Source organism: Rana temporaria, chromosome 1, assembly GCF_905171775.1.
Source record: "Rana temporaria chromosome 1, aRanTem1.1, whole genome shotgun sequence".
Lineage (NCBI taxonomy): Eukaryota > Metazoa > Chordata > Amphibia > Anura > Ranidae > Rana > Rana temporaria.
In genome coordinates, this window is record NC_053489.1 from 325336945 (window position 1) to 325349665 (window position 12721).

The 12721-nt window shown below is 40.9% G+C and overlaps 1 protein-coding gene across 1 annotated transcript in view; it reads left to right on the forward strand.

The window, feature by feature from the left end:
* LOC120945925 (prostaglandin reductase 1-like) overlaps positions 1-10919 on the forward strand; it is a 32816-nt gene extending 21897 nt beyond the window's left edge. Inside the window, exons 6-10 of the mRNA XM_040360501.1 lie at positions 1675-1792; positions 3738-3893; positions 5089-5194; positions 5943-6061; positions 10467-10919. Of these exons, the coding sequence (XP_040216435.1) occupies positions 1675-1792; positions 3738-3893; positions 5089-5194; positions 5943-6061; positions 10467-10577 (610 nt within the window). The 3' untranslated portion in view covers positions 10578-10919. The remainder of the gene's footprint in view (positions 1-1674; positions 1793-3737; positions 3894-5088; positions 5195-5942; positions 6062-10466) is intronic.
* The last annotated feature ends 1802 nt before the right edge of the window (positions 10920-12721 follow it).

Consider the following 12721-nt stretch of genomic DNA (forward strand, 5'->3'; position numbering starts at 1 on the left):
CCTAATACCAGATGTTTACTTCCACTGATGCCAGGAAAATTTCCACTCCCGCTGGCCAAAGTCAACCCTCCAAGAGTCTGAAGGACAATAAACCTGCCCTTTGTTTAGAATGTTTTGTGACCCCTGCTCTAGTGTAAAGAAACTTATGAATTGTACAGTATAGAGAAGCGGTTTTTTTTTTTTTTTTTTTTTCTTCTTCGTGCTTCAGAAAATATAAAGTGGCCTGTGCCTGGAGTTCCTGTTTAATGGCTGCAGATGGCATGCATTGTTATCAATGTTTGTGCACTTAGCATTTTTCTGCTAGGATGAATTAACTTGCAGCCATATTGTACTGTCTTTTTTTCGTCTCTGGATGCCACTAAATCAAATTGGTATCACAGGGAATACATTGTTTTAAATGAGCACACGTTTTAGTTGTTGCAGCATTTTCATTTTAATTTTGTGACCTTCACATTACTAAGTGCTTTATTTACAATATTCTGGTTAGTCTAATACTGTAATTACTTTTTTTTTTTTTTTTTCCTTCCATGTATATCTTAAACCTTTTGACTGATCATGACATGTACCCCACTTCATGGCATTCAAAGGCTGTACAACAAGCTTGTTTTTTTTTTACAGGCAGATAGAAGTAATCTGGCCAGCTATTATGGCCACAAGTTCAAATTTAAAGGTTGACATATTTGGTATCCCGCTACTCGACTAGCTCCAGCAGAATACAGTACATGTGGTGAATACAGGCTAAAGCAGGTAGAAGGGTGGGACTAGCTACAGATCATTAAGTCCCCCCCCCCCCCCCCCCCCAGGTACAGAGTGAGGAAGGGCAAAACTATGTAAAAGCAAACCATGCATGTGCAACATGATCGTGTATAGCCAAGCATTTCCCAAATACACCCCACAAACCTCGCTCTCCTTCTCTAGAGCATGTCTCGGCATAATTTTATTAATATTTGCGTAGTGAGAAACTTTTTTTTTTCTGTAACGTCGCCACCAAACTTTGTTATTTAAGCCTGACTCCAAGTATTAGTGTGTTTTTTTTTTTTTTTTTTTTTAAATGATTTGTCTGGGCCAATCAACCTACTTGCTTCATTAACAGATGTAGTCGCTGTGTGTGTGTGTTTGTATAAACTGTGTTCCGGCAGCGAGACGAAGTCTTGCTTCATAACAAAATAGAGTTGGGCTGAGCTCTGCTGTTCATGGGATGCTTTGTATACTATGCACTATACAGGTCTTCCTCTGATTGGCTGAGGTGGTGGGCAGATTACATCATGATCTTCACCTCAGCCAATCGGATGAAACTTTATTCATTCATACAATACAAAGCTTTCTGTGAATGGCTAAACAGTGCTACAGACACAGAAGATTTGCTGGAGTGTGCATAATCTGGTGCAGTTCTGCATAGAAACCAGTCGGCTTTCAGGCTTTATTGTCAAAACCTAATTGAACAAGTTGAAGTTAGAAGCTGGCTACCATGCACAGCTGCATCGGATTCTGTGTAAAAGCTTGTTTCAGAAAAATGCAGACTTGACATCCACTGTGAATTTGTCTGATATTGGTGTCAGTGTAATAAAACGGTTTAGTTGACTTTTCTGGTTAATGGTGCAAAATTCTGTAATTTACTATGTGATTAAACAAAAGCCACCACAACTGTGATTTAATATGTGCTTTCATTTTAAGTCTGACAGCATACTTTGGCTTGTTGGAAATCTGCAGTCCCAAGGAAGGAGAAGTGGTTCTTGTTAATAGCGCTGCTGGTGCTGTAGGTTCTCTAGTGGGACAGATTGCAAAGATCAAAGTAAGTTAAAGTGATTCCCTTGTAATTAAATTTTATGTTTCCCCCAAAAGCTATGACTTTAAATGAAGGCTACCTAAAGAAACATGTTCTGTCATTGCTCACCCTCCTTTGCACATGCTACTTGCCTGGCTCTCATTCAGGTCACATGCCTTCCGTTCTTGTGGGCACTAACCCACAATAAGTTTGCCGCAAGAGAAGTCAGAACTTGTATTTGGCAAACTTATTGCAAGTCGGTGGTTCAGAGGAATACTGTGGAAGCCAGGCAATTATTTGCAGAGGGTTGGTAGGAGAAGCCTTAGAGATTTATTTTACGGAAGCTACACTTCACATAAAATGTGCTAATGCTTTCTAGGTAAATTGCCCACATTGTAAACCCAGAAAGGCAACTCTACTTATTTCTAATCCTAGCATCCTACAAGGGCTGCTTGTTTATATATTTCAGTGTGGTTCTGACTGTACTGTAGCTGCCTGTCAGAGTATATGCTGTGCAACTTCCAATTCTTTGTGTGGTCATGGCTACAGAGGGCTCAGGGTAGCGCAGGTGTTGGAAGCAATCTCATTTTCAAATTCATTCAGCAAAATAAGATATTGGTCTCTCCATACTGTACCCTGGGCTCTGCTGCCAGGCTCCTGAGTATTTATGGGTTGTTTCCCCACCTTCTGGGCCTCGCCTCCCCAGGGGTTGGTGGGAACTACATAAATATTCAGGCTGCAGCCTCTGTTCCTCATCCTAAGTTCCAGAGAGTTCTAGAAGCCAAGGGGAGGTAACGGAGCCACAGCCTTTGAAGCACTGCAGTCAAAAAACAAAGTACTGTATTTATTGGCGTATAACACTTACTTTTTTACCCTGAAAATAGAGGGTAAACTGTGCCTGCGTGTTATACGCAGGGGGTTGTGTGTTTTTTTTTTTTTTTTCTGAAACTTCCCTCTTAAAGTCAGGGTGCGTGTTATACGCCGATAAATACGGTAATCCTCTGCCTAGAGAAGAGCCAGACTAAATTTACCTACGCTAGCGGCTAGGAGGTTGCTGCATAACTACTGTGGTTTATATGCCCTGCAACTATAGCCATTTACATTGTACTGTGCATATGACCCATCCCAGGATGAAAATGACACCGAACAGGTAGGTTGTTTACCCTGAGACTAAATGTTGCAAAAATTACATGTTTATGGCCTGGTCCCGCCAGGTGCATTGGGACTGTGCTTGAACTGCACAGACCAAAGACAAGGCAACTTTGCCTTGGTTACAATCGGCTCGGTTCACAACACTGATGTGGGTTGTGTATGCTGAACGATGCCAAGTATTTATTTTTTCACATGCCACACACAGCAGTGTACTGCTTTGCAGGCAATAGCGCTGCAATAAATGTCATTGACCATTTCAGTAAAGTTTGAACGGGGGAGAGAATGGAAAGGTTTCTGGGTTTCTAGTACATAAGCACTGCGGAATTCTCGCTGTACGCCAAAGGCCGAGTTCTAACACAACTGCTGATGTGAAAGAGTCCCAAAGTATCTCAGCTATGATGATTGGACCATGCAGTGCAGTGGATGTCGGCATCCGATCCAATCCACTATAAACAGACAGATGGGGATCCATTCCTCATCCGTCTGGCAGATTGGATGACAGAAAACTGTGGACTGTGTTTGCTCTGCATCAGTGGAACAGACACAGACCTGTCATCCGCCTGCTGAGTGGGAAAATCTTCAGCGGTGTTCGATCACTCGGCTCAGTGTAGAGGCATCGGGGGACAGATGCAGCATCGTACTGATGCTGCATCCACCTAGGCAAGTATGAATCCTGAAAAGGGGGGGGGGGATTCTCTTTTTAAAGTATCTATGTACAATTGCCGTCAGCCCCAAATCAAAAACGCACAGTAAAGAGAACAGTGACCTGAAATAAATAATAGAAAGTAAAGATGGAATGATGTAACTTTTGTCTCATCAGGGCTGTAAAGTAGTCGGATCTGCAGGCTCAGATGCCAAACTTGAGTTTTTAAAGGAAATTGGTTTTGATGAAGCTTTCAACTATAAAACAGTGGGCTCTTTGGAGGAAGCACTGAAGACAGCATCTCCAGAAGGCTATGACTGTTACTTTGAGAATGTAAGTTCACTTGAGCGTTGTATGTATTGTAACAAAAACAATTTTACTTGACCTGCTTTGGGTTATTAAATGTTTGCATTGCATAATTGGCCTCTTGGCAAAGGATTTACAGTGTCTATGGCATAAACATGTACAAATATGCACAGTCATGATGACAGCAACAATGATTCCTTTTATCTCCGGTGTTTGTACAGTAAACGTGAATGAGTAAACGTGAACGTGAATCACTGTGTTCATTATACATTTCTTGGGAATGTGGAACTTCCAGGAGCATTATGGAAGCAGAAGATCTCGGTTCTTTAAGGGCAGTTTTATGTATCCCTAATTTATGCATTTCCTCCAGTTCAGCTCCTGCGCAGAATCCAGGTAGAAGGGGAAACCTGTGATCCTAGTAGCTCAGACTTGGCCAAGGAGGACTTGATACGCAGAGATTATGAAGTTGGCAGTAGGGAGCCCATGGTCTCTTCCGCTCCATCTAGGTCTGACACCACAAACATTTAGCAAAATGTATCCAGATGCTTCTTCATGCTGTTGGAAGTATGGTAGTGGAGATACAGATTATTTTTTTTTTTTTTTTTGTCACCTGTTGTGGTCCTGTAGCTATAATTCAAAAATGGAAGCAACCCGAAGTGCACTCTTTACACTTCTGGGAGGCCTTGATTAATTCTCCCATTTCATTATACTAAGCCACGTATCACTCCAGGGGATGCTCAGCCAAGTTTGACAAAATATGGAATATTTGAATCGCACACAACTAATGCACTCGATTTACTATGACGCCAGTTGACCTTTTTGTTTTTCTACTAGTTTGTGCTTAAAAGCCTCCCAGATACTTCTATTCATGATTATTCTTTAGTGTTATAGACCCAGTACACATTACACCTTTCCATTTACTGTCCTAAGAATGGTGTTTTGTTAAATTTGATATGCTATACTACTTATCTAGTGGATACAAGCAGTGTAAAGTCTTTAAGTGCTTGATTATAGTGTTTCTGATTTGATGTAATCAGTGTCACTAGTTGGACTATGTTGGCATTATTTAAGCCAGTTTATACCCAGAGGCTCTGTTTTTGTGTAGCAACCTTTTTACCTCTGGAAAAAAATATTTACAAAAAAGTGTGTGTGTGTTATTCATTTTATTTTTTATTTTATTTTTTTTGGTCTGTATTCATTGTGTCATTACTTCTGCTTTTAGGTTGGAGGAAAGTTTGCAGATGTTGCCTTGCAACAAATGAAAACATTTGGAAGAATTGCTGTATGTGGTACCATTTCCATGTACAACAACGCAGTGCCTCCTTCAGGTATATTATTTTCTTCCAAAATATTTCAAATTGTGCAATACTGCAAAGAAATGCATGCATATGACTAATTTTGCAAGTAGAATGTATTTTTTTTTTTTGTGGGACCGTGATTAAGGCTTTATGGAATGGATGACGGGGTTTTAAACCTGTTGTCTGCCATGTTGTGAAAGTCATCTGGTGGCTCCTCGGTCTCCCCCCCCCCCCCCCCTTTTTTTTTTTTTTTTTTTTTTATCATCCATCCTTCAGGACTGAAACTGTATGATTAAGGCAATGGGGATGCGGGAGGTTTGTGATAACCAAAGTGTAATCTCCCTCTCCCCGAGATAAGCGGGACAGGGGTGGTTGGTGCTGACAAACAAAACAAAGTCCAGTTTTCTCTTCTCTCTCTCCTGCCTTGAGTTGCTAAAGATGAAAAAAAGGAGGGGGGGTGGGAAAACAAAAAAAGTGTGGAGAGGGAATTTTTTTTTAATGTCCGGGCCCCTTGCAGGTGTAATGCCCCCCCCCCCCCCCAGTGGCAATGTGAGCTATAGTTTTACTTTAATATGGATATGGCTAAACAGCTAGTCTTCCAAAATCTTTCATTTGTGCCAGTTTAAAAGCCAAATTGGTCATTAGGATATCTCCTAAATATGTGAAGAAACCTAGGCATTGGTCATTCATGATTACTAAGACTTCTGTGTGGGACATATATTTATCTTTATTTTAAATATTTTTTCCCATTGATCATGTTGATGCTTGTTCATTAAAGGACCTTCCATGCAGCCAACTATCCTGTTTAAACAACTCCGAATGGAAGGGTTCATTGTGAGTCGCTGGGAGAACCGACGTGAGGAAGGTCAGAAGCAGCTCCTGCAGTGGGTCTTAGAGGTAAGGCTATTACTCCGGGTATTTACACTTGGCATTCATTGGAGAACCAACTGAACAAGGCATTATTGCAAACAATTTTTAGGGGCCAAAGTATAGTGTGTGTGATGAGGATTGGGGCAGGTATAGGTGGTCAGTAGATGAAAACATGCATGCTTTAAACAAGTGCCTCATTAGAGGCTTGCTGGATTTGGTGATCTCTGGTTAAGGAAGTACTAGGAGGTAGTCTAGACTCTCCAGAAAAAATGATACAAGCAGAAAAGTATATTTTACCTTGCAATGAATTTCACATATTCATTTGATTGTTACAGAATTTCCATACGAGGGTGACTAAAATGCCCTGTAGTAGAGATCTGTGTGTGTGTGTGTGTGTGTGTGTGTGTGTGTGTGTGTGTTTTTTCGTTTTTATATTCCTTAACCTACACACTCACCCACACACTCAAAGGGACCTTGAAATTGGAACATCTTTACAATATATGCACATTTCCTGTTTTTTTTTTTTTTTGCTTTTTTAAAAACCCTGCAAGCACAAAAAATATCTGCCTGAAATGCATACAGCGCCCAAGTCTAAGACCCCCATACACGCTATACAACTTTTGTTGTCTGATTTCCTTTAGATTTACCAAAACCATGTAGTGAAAGGACCTGCCTGATTGCATACAAATTTAAGGTTTGACCTCCCATATTATATGTTTTTGGTAAATATGAAGGAAAAAATCCACAGAAAAGTGTGTGTCCAGCTTTAGTCTGTGGTGAACTGATAAAACACAGCATTTTGTGGAGTGAATGGTGTTTTCTTTTGCTAAACCACTCAAATCCTCCCTCCCCATCCTATTTTCACAACCTAGATACTAATCATACTGTAGTCCCAAGATAAAAACTGGAAAGGCTAATTAAACTCTTTGGGATAACACCGGACATGTGCACAGAACAGCTCTGAATGTTTGACACAACACAGGTTTTCCTTCTCCATCGTCTGTTAAGAGACACGGCTTTGTTGATGAGCAGCAAAGGGTTGTACTGCCACCTAGCGAAGAAATGGACACTAGACACATAGATAACCGAATACTCTACAATTACTTTAACCTTCAGATACAATATTGTTGCCTCTGATAAGGTCTGCCTGAAAAACTTATATGCGGACCTGATCAAAAAGCCTGTGAGAAAGGGGCCTTTCATTTTTTTTTAGGCTGGATTCACACCTATGCATTTTTAGTGCAAAATGCAAAAAGCACTAAAAATGCATAGGTGTGAAACCAGCCTAAAAAAGATGAAGGGCACTTTTCTCACTGGCTTTTTGATCAGGTCCGCATGTCAGTTTTTTGGCGGACCTTATCAGAGCCTGCAAGGTATTCTATGTACAGAATACCTCCCAGGTAGCCATATTGCATTTTCATAAATTTACAGCGACTGCAGATTGAAAAGGAAATTTAAATTTTTAAAAAAACATTCAATTGCAATATGACTTGTGTTGCAATTTTGTATACACTATATTTTTTTTATTTTCTATTTATGATTTTTTTTTCACAAAAGTGGACTTGTTGCCTTGTTACATGGTACACAAGGGAGAATGCAAGGGATGCCTGGTCTGACTTTTCTTTGAAGTTTTTACCTTTTTTATCTACTTCAAACAGTCAAAAGCAAGGGCATTTTATTTTTTTTATTTTTTTTATCTCTCTATCTCTCTATCTATCTCTCGACGTCGGTGTGGTTTGCTGATCTTTGTATATTTTGTTAGTCAATGTTTTGTGGTCAGATATGTCAGGCCTATGAGCCAAGTGGCCTGGCTATTGAAAGCTAGGTTCTGGGAAACCACAGCATTGCAAATTTTATTTCATACTTGCCTAAAGTTCATTAATATGCTTCTCACAAGCTTTATTATTGCACTTGTGGCTTATTTTCGCTATTGGTTTTTCTCATATGCCTTTTTCGGTGGACCGTTTTTTTCTTCCTTTCCTTCAGTTGGGGGTAGATCAACATTTTGCCCTTGGCACCATCAGTCAGTTAGTTATTTTTAAACATCTTCTTGCTAAGTTTACTGGTTCATACCCATCTGAACCTATTAAGAACATTTTCTGGACTTTCTTGGAGCCATCACTTGGGCTAGAAGGGTCTCCGAGTTATTAGCATTGTCCTGTAAGGAGCACCATATGATTTTGAGACCAAGGACCTCCTTTTTGCCCAAAGTGATCTCTGCTTTTCACCATGAAGATATTGCATTACCTTTGTGCCCAACACCAGTTCACCCTAAGGTGATCTTTCTCCATCTGAATGTGGTAGGGACCTTCTGGGTTTATCGGCCACTGCTTCTGGGTTTATCGGCCACTGCAAATGGGTTCCCTGTCTGTCCTAGAATATCCTAAAAGAGGTTATCCAGCTTCAGAGACCACTATTTTAACAGATTGTGAGTCTTATGAGTTGTGAGATAAAGTGCTTATTTTTCATGCAAAAAATGTTGAGTATGGCCTCAGATAAATAAAGTAGTTAATAATAAAAGTGTACCATCATCCAGATTAATATATGGAACCCATACCGACATAGTCCTATAATCGCCCCCTTTTTGGGGGGAGGGGATCCTTAGAGGACCAGCCCTAGCCACTGTCCCTCGTCCCCTGTCCCCATCCCCTTTTCCTGCTTATTTTTCATGTTAAAACCCACTCAACTAGAGCAATGAGTACTACTTGGATTTTTTTGTAATCCAGTGTCTTAGAGCATGTGAACACACAATTTTTAGTCTTACAGATAGAAGTTCTACAAGATTGATGTATCTGCCTTTTGAGGATGGTAATTTCAGACAAAAATTTCCACAAGTGGCTATTTTCCTTTTTTTTTTTTTTTTTTTTTCTTCCAAGTACCGGTGCCAAGTTGACTTTGGAGGGGGTCAGAGAGTTAATTGGCTCTGACCCAGCTGATTTGTTCAAATTTGGGTCTCTGTCTCAGCTTGGCTGACTGTGGGCTCATTATGTCGCTTCTTGGGTGCTGTTCCCACACCAGGACAACAGGTGGTAGCAGTGGAGTTGAGGTTTGGGTGCTTTTCCCCAGAAGCCTATCGGGAGGGGTTTTCCTCACTGTGCATGCTGGGGGAGGGTATTTATGAGACGGACCCCATTGGTCTGGGTTCTTCTTCGAGTGCGGCACCCACCTTCAGGGTGACTGCATCACGGCGCCCTGGCGAAATGGCCTTCCAGGCTGGGGTGCTCATGCCACGTGGTGTTCCTGGAACATTTAAAGCTGTGGCTGGGCCCCAGTAATCGAATGGGTCCCCAATCCTGAGAAGATTCCAAGCCTGTTCCCAGTGAGAGGAAGCTGTTCGGTGGGGAGAACATCTGAGGGAGAGCCAAGAGAGGCTGGCGATCCAATAGGGTCTCGACAATCCACCGGTAACCGGGTACTGAGAGGTTGGACGTTGGTCACCTGTCAGTCGGTAACCTGCAAACTACCTGAAAGAGATCCAGGCCAAAGTCTTTTGAGGAGGGTTATCTCCGCTATTTCAATCCTAAGGAGGGTCTGTGGCAGAGACTTTTCCTCTAAGTTCTGAGTGATACTCTGGCTGCCAGGTCAGTGAGAGAGGCCTGTCCAGGTACGCTATACCCACTCCGACAGGAGTGGCGAAGAAGACTAAGTGTCGTTGGAAGCAGGACTGTTTCCCTATTGTTACGCCTGAATCTATTTCTCCTTCTGCTTCACCTCTACTCTTCTGTTGTTTTACCCAGCTGGGTAATAAAGAGCACAGAAAAGACACCTGTCGTGGACATTCCATTACTGCTACATGCACCCCTAGATGGCGGAAGAGCCATGAGGTAACATGCCACCCAAAACAAACCAGCAGCTCCTTCGGGGGTAGTGCTACACTTGGGTAGCTTATCAAAGTTGTGGCCCTCGCTGGATAATGTAGAAAACAGGATTTTTGTACTTGCCATAGAGTACTTTTTTCTTAGCGTCCATTGTGGGATGCAGCACCATCCCCCCCTCGTATGCTATAATGTTATAGTTTTCTAGTTGGGCTTCTTGCTACAACAGATCAGGTGTGAGGTAAGCGGGGTTTATAGCCTCAAGGGGGCTTCAGTTTTCTTTGTGCACAATGTTCGTCTTTTCTGTAGTCAACGTTAAAGCCCTAGGCCACTTATCAAAACTGTGTCCCTCCATCTCAAAGATTTTTAAGTCCAAAAATCATATTTTTTGCAGTTATTGAACAGATGCAAAAAAAGATACCAACTGCATATTCAACATACCAAAAGATAGCGATTATTATGGACTTTTTATATTTATTAAATAAATAAAAAAGGGGGGGGGGTTTCTCTAACTCGCATGATGGTTTTTTGTTTTAATTTTTTTGTATTTCCTTGGTTAAATCCTTAATTACCGTACTAATTTGAAAACCTTTTTTTTTTTTTTTTTTTTTTTTTAGGGCAAATTAAAATATCATGAGCACATCACTAATGGATTTGAAAACATGCCAGCAGGATTCATGGGAATGCTTAAGGGAGAGAACATTGGAAAAGCGATTATCAAAGTGTAGATTTTCATTAATGGAAAAGAAGAAACATGGTTTTGCTGACTTCTCTGGAGGCCACATACTTATCCTCCCTTTCTTACTGGGTCAGTCACTGAATTACAAAGCAGGTGTCGTAGCACTTCAAAGGCTGCATGCTTCTGGTAAAGATGACCTGTGCTGAAAAATGTGCCTTTAAACACAAATTGGCAGTGACATTCACCTTAATTCTTGCCTAGCAGATTACATTCACCAAACAAAACTTAAAAAAAAAAAATGCATTAATAATAAACAACCTGAACCTCATAAGTGCCTAAGTTTTGTATTCAAATAACTGTCTAATAAAAGGTCTGTGTTGATCACATTGAATGTATCCTGTTTGGCATCATTATCATGTCTCCGTGATTTGTAAGAGGTGAGACAAATAATTGAATTTTATTTGTGTGAAAGGGCCACCTTTTCTATTACAGGGGTCACAGAAACTCTGACAGCATTTTTTGTCCTGTGTGCTGGACTTTTTCTTCCACTGTAATTCCTCATGAACTTCTGACAAATTTATAAGGATTGAAATTTGTAATTCTTGTATAATCGGCTACATACTTTACTTTTCCTAATATTGTGGTATGTATTGATTTTTGAATTGTACGTGATTGACTTGCGCTCAATTACTTCAATATTTGTTTCACAGCACCTATGTCACACCTTTAAAACTCTGCTAATGCTAATTTTAACTGCTAAAAAGGCACAAGCTAGCTGAAATTTCCCATCTCCAATATATAGAACGTTAACATTATTTACGCAAATTGAGGTGATATTTTGTGTTGGGCCACCCTTCTTTTTCCCTTTTTTTTTTTTTTTTTTTTTTAATAAAAAAAAAATCACTATTGGCTTTGCATATTGCACTTGTAGCAAAGTGTAAATGATTAATTTACATAAAGGGGGGAATTATTTACAGTACATGCACATCCACTGTACATAGGTGCCTCTGCTGTTCTGTCCATTCTAACGATGGAAGTAATTGATGGGGTCAAACAGGGGAAATCTTTGAGTATACAGTATGTAATAGAAGCTTTACAGACGTTATAATAAATTATTATTCAGGCCCTTGACACTACACAAGGCCATTACTTTGAAACCTACTCTGGCCAGAACCTGTGGCTGCCATGTTTACTTTGGGCTGTGAGTATTCCTCTGGTGTGCCTTTCCACTAGCCTGCTAACAGCCTTGGATATATCTCCTGTTGGTGATGACTGACTGGGAGGGAGGCTGGCTTCTCCTGGAGGGCCATAGGGACAAGGTTCTAACACACGTGTGTGGGGTTTTTTTTTGAGCTCCCTTGCAAAGAATCCTTACACGCCACAATTTGTGCAACTTGCAAGACTGCCTCTGTCACAGTCATCTATCCTGTCCTCAGGACCCCCTTCTCTTTTGAGCCTTAAGGGGCCGCTGGTAATGCCCTCTTCTTTTTAGCCCTCACTGCCGCCATGAGTAGCTTTGTTTTGCGTAATATGCATGTGCTGTTTTAGAAATCCTGTAAAAGTTGCCTATCCCCCTCTTTTACTCACCTCTTCCTTTTTGAAGAGTTGGATATGGAAGGCAGTGCTGGACCAACCTACTTAAGGATCTTTTGTCTGTCCTATCCAGTAGTGAAGGTGGATGAAGAGTCTGAGGAGTCTGAAGCATTATGGGTGGCACTGCATACAGATGTGCATAGTTCAAAGTTAATAATTGGGGTTTGTTATAGACCACCCAATGTTAATGAGGAGGTGGAGAGTAAGCGCCTTGCACAGATGGAAAGGGCTGGGATGGTGATAATGGGGATTTTAACTACCCAGCTATAATAGCACTGCTGGGACAGTTAAAGGGCAAAAATTTACAAACGTATTGCATGACAATTTTATGGTCCAGTTTATTGAGGCCCCAACTAGGAATGATGCGCTTTTGGAACTGGTAATCTCTAACCATATTACTAATTTTCATATAAATGAACATCTGTGTAGCAGTGACTGTAACATGATTTCATTTGATGTTGGCAAAAATCACATATGGGAAAGATAAAGACACTTAAAGGGCTGTTGGTTTTTTTTTTTTTTCCCTAAATGGGTTCCTTTTGTAATCGGCATCTCCCCACAGGGATGTAGTCCCAAGCACGCTGACTAACCCCCCCAGCC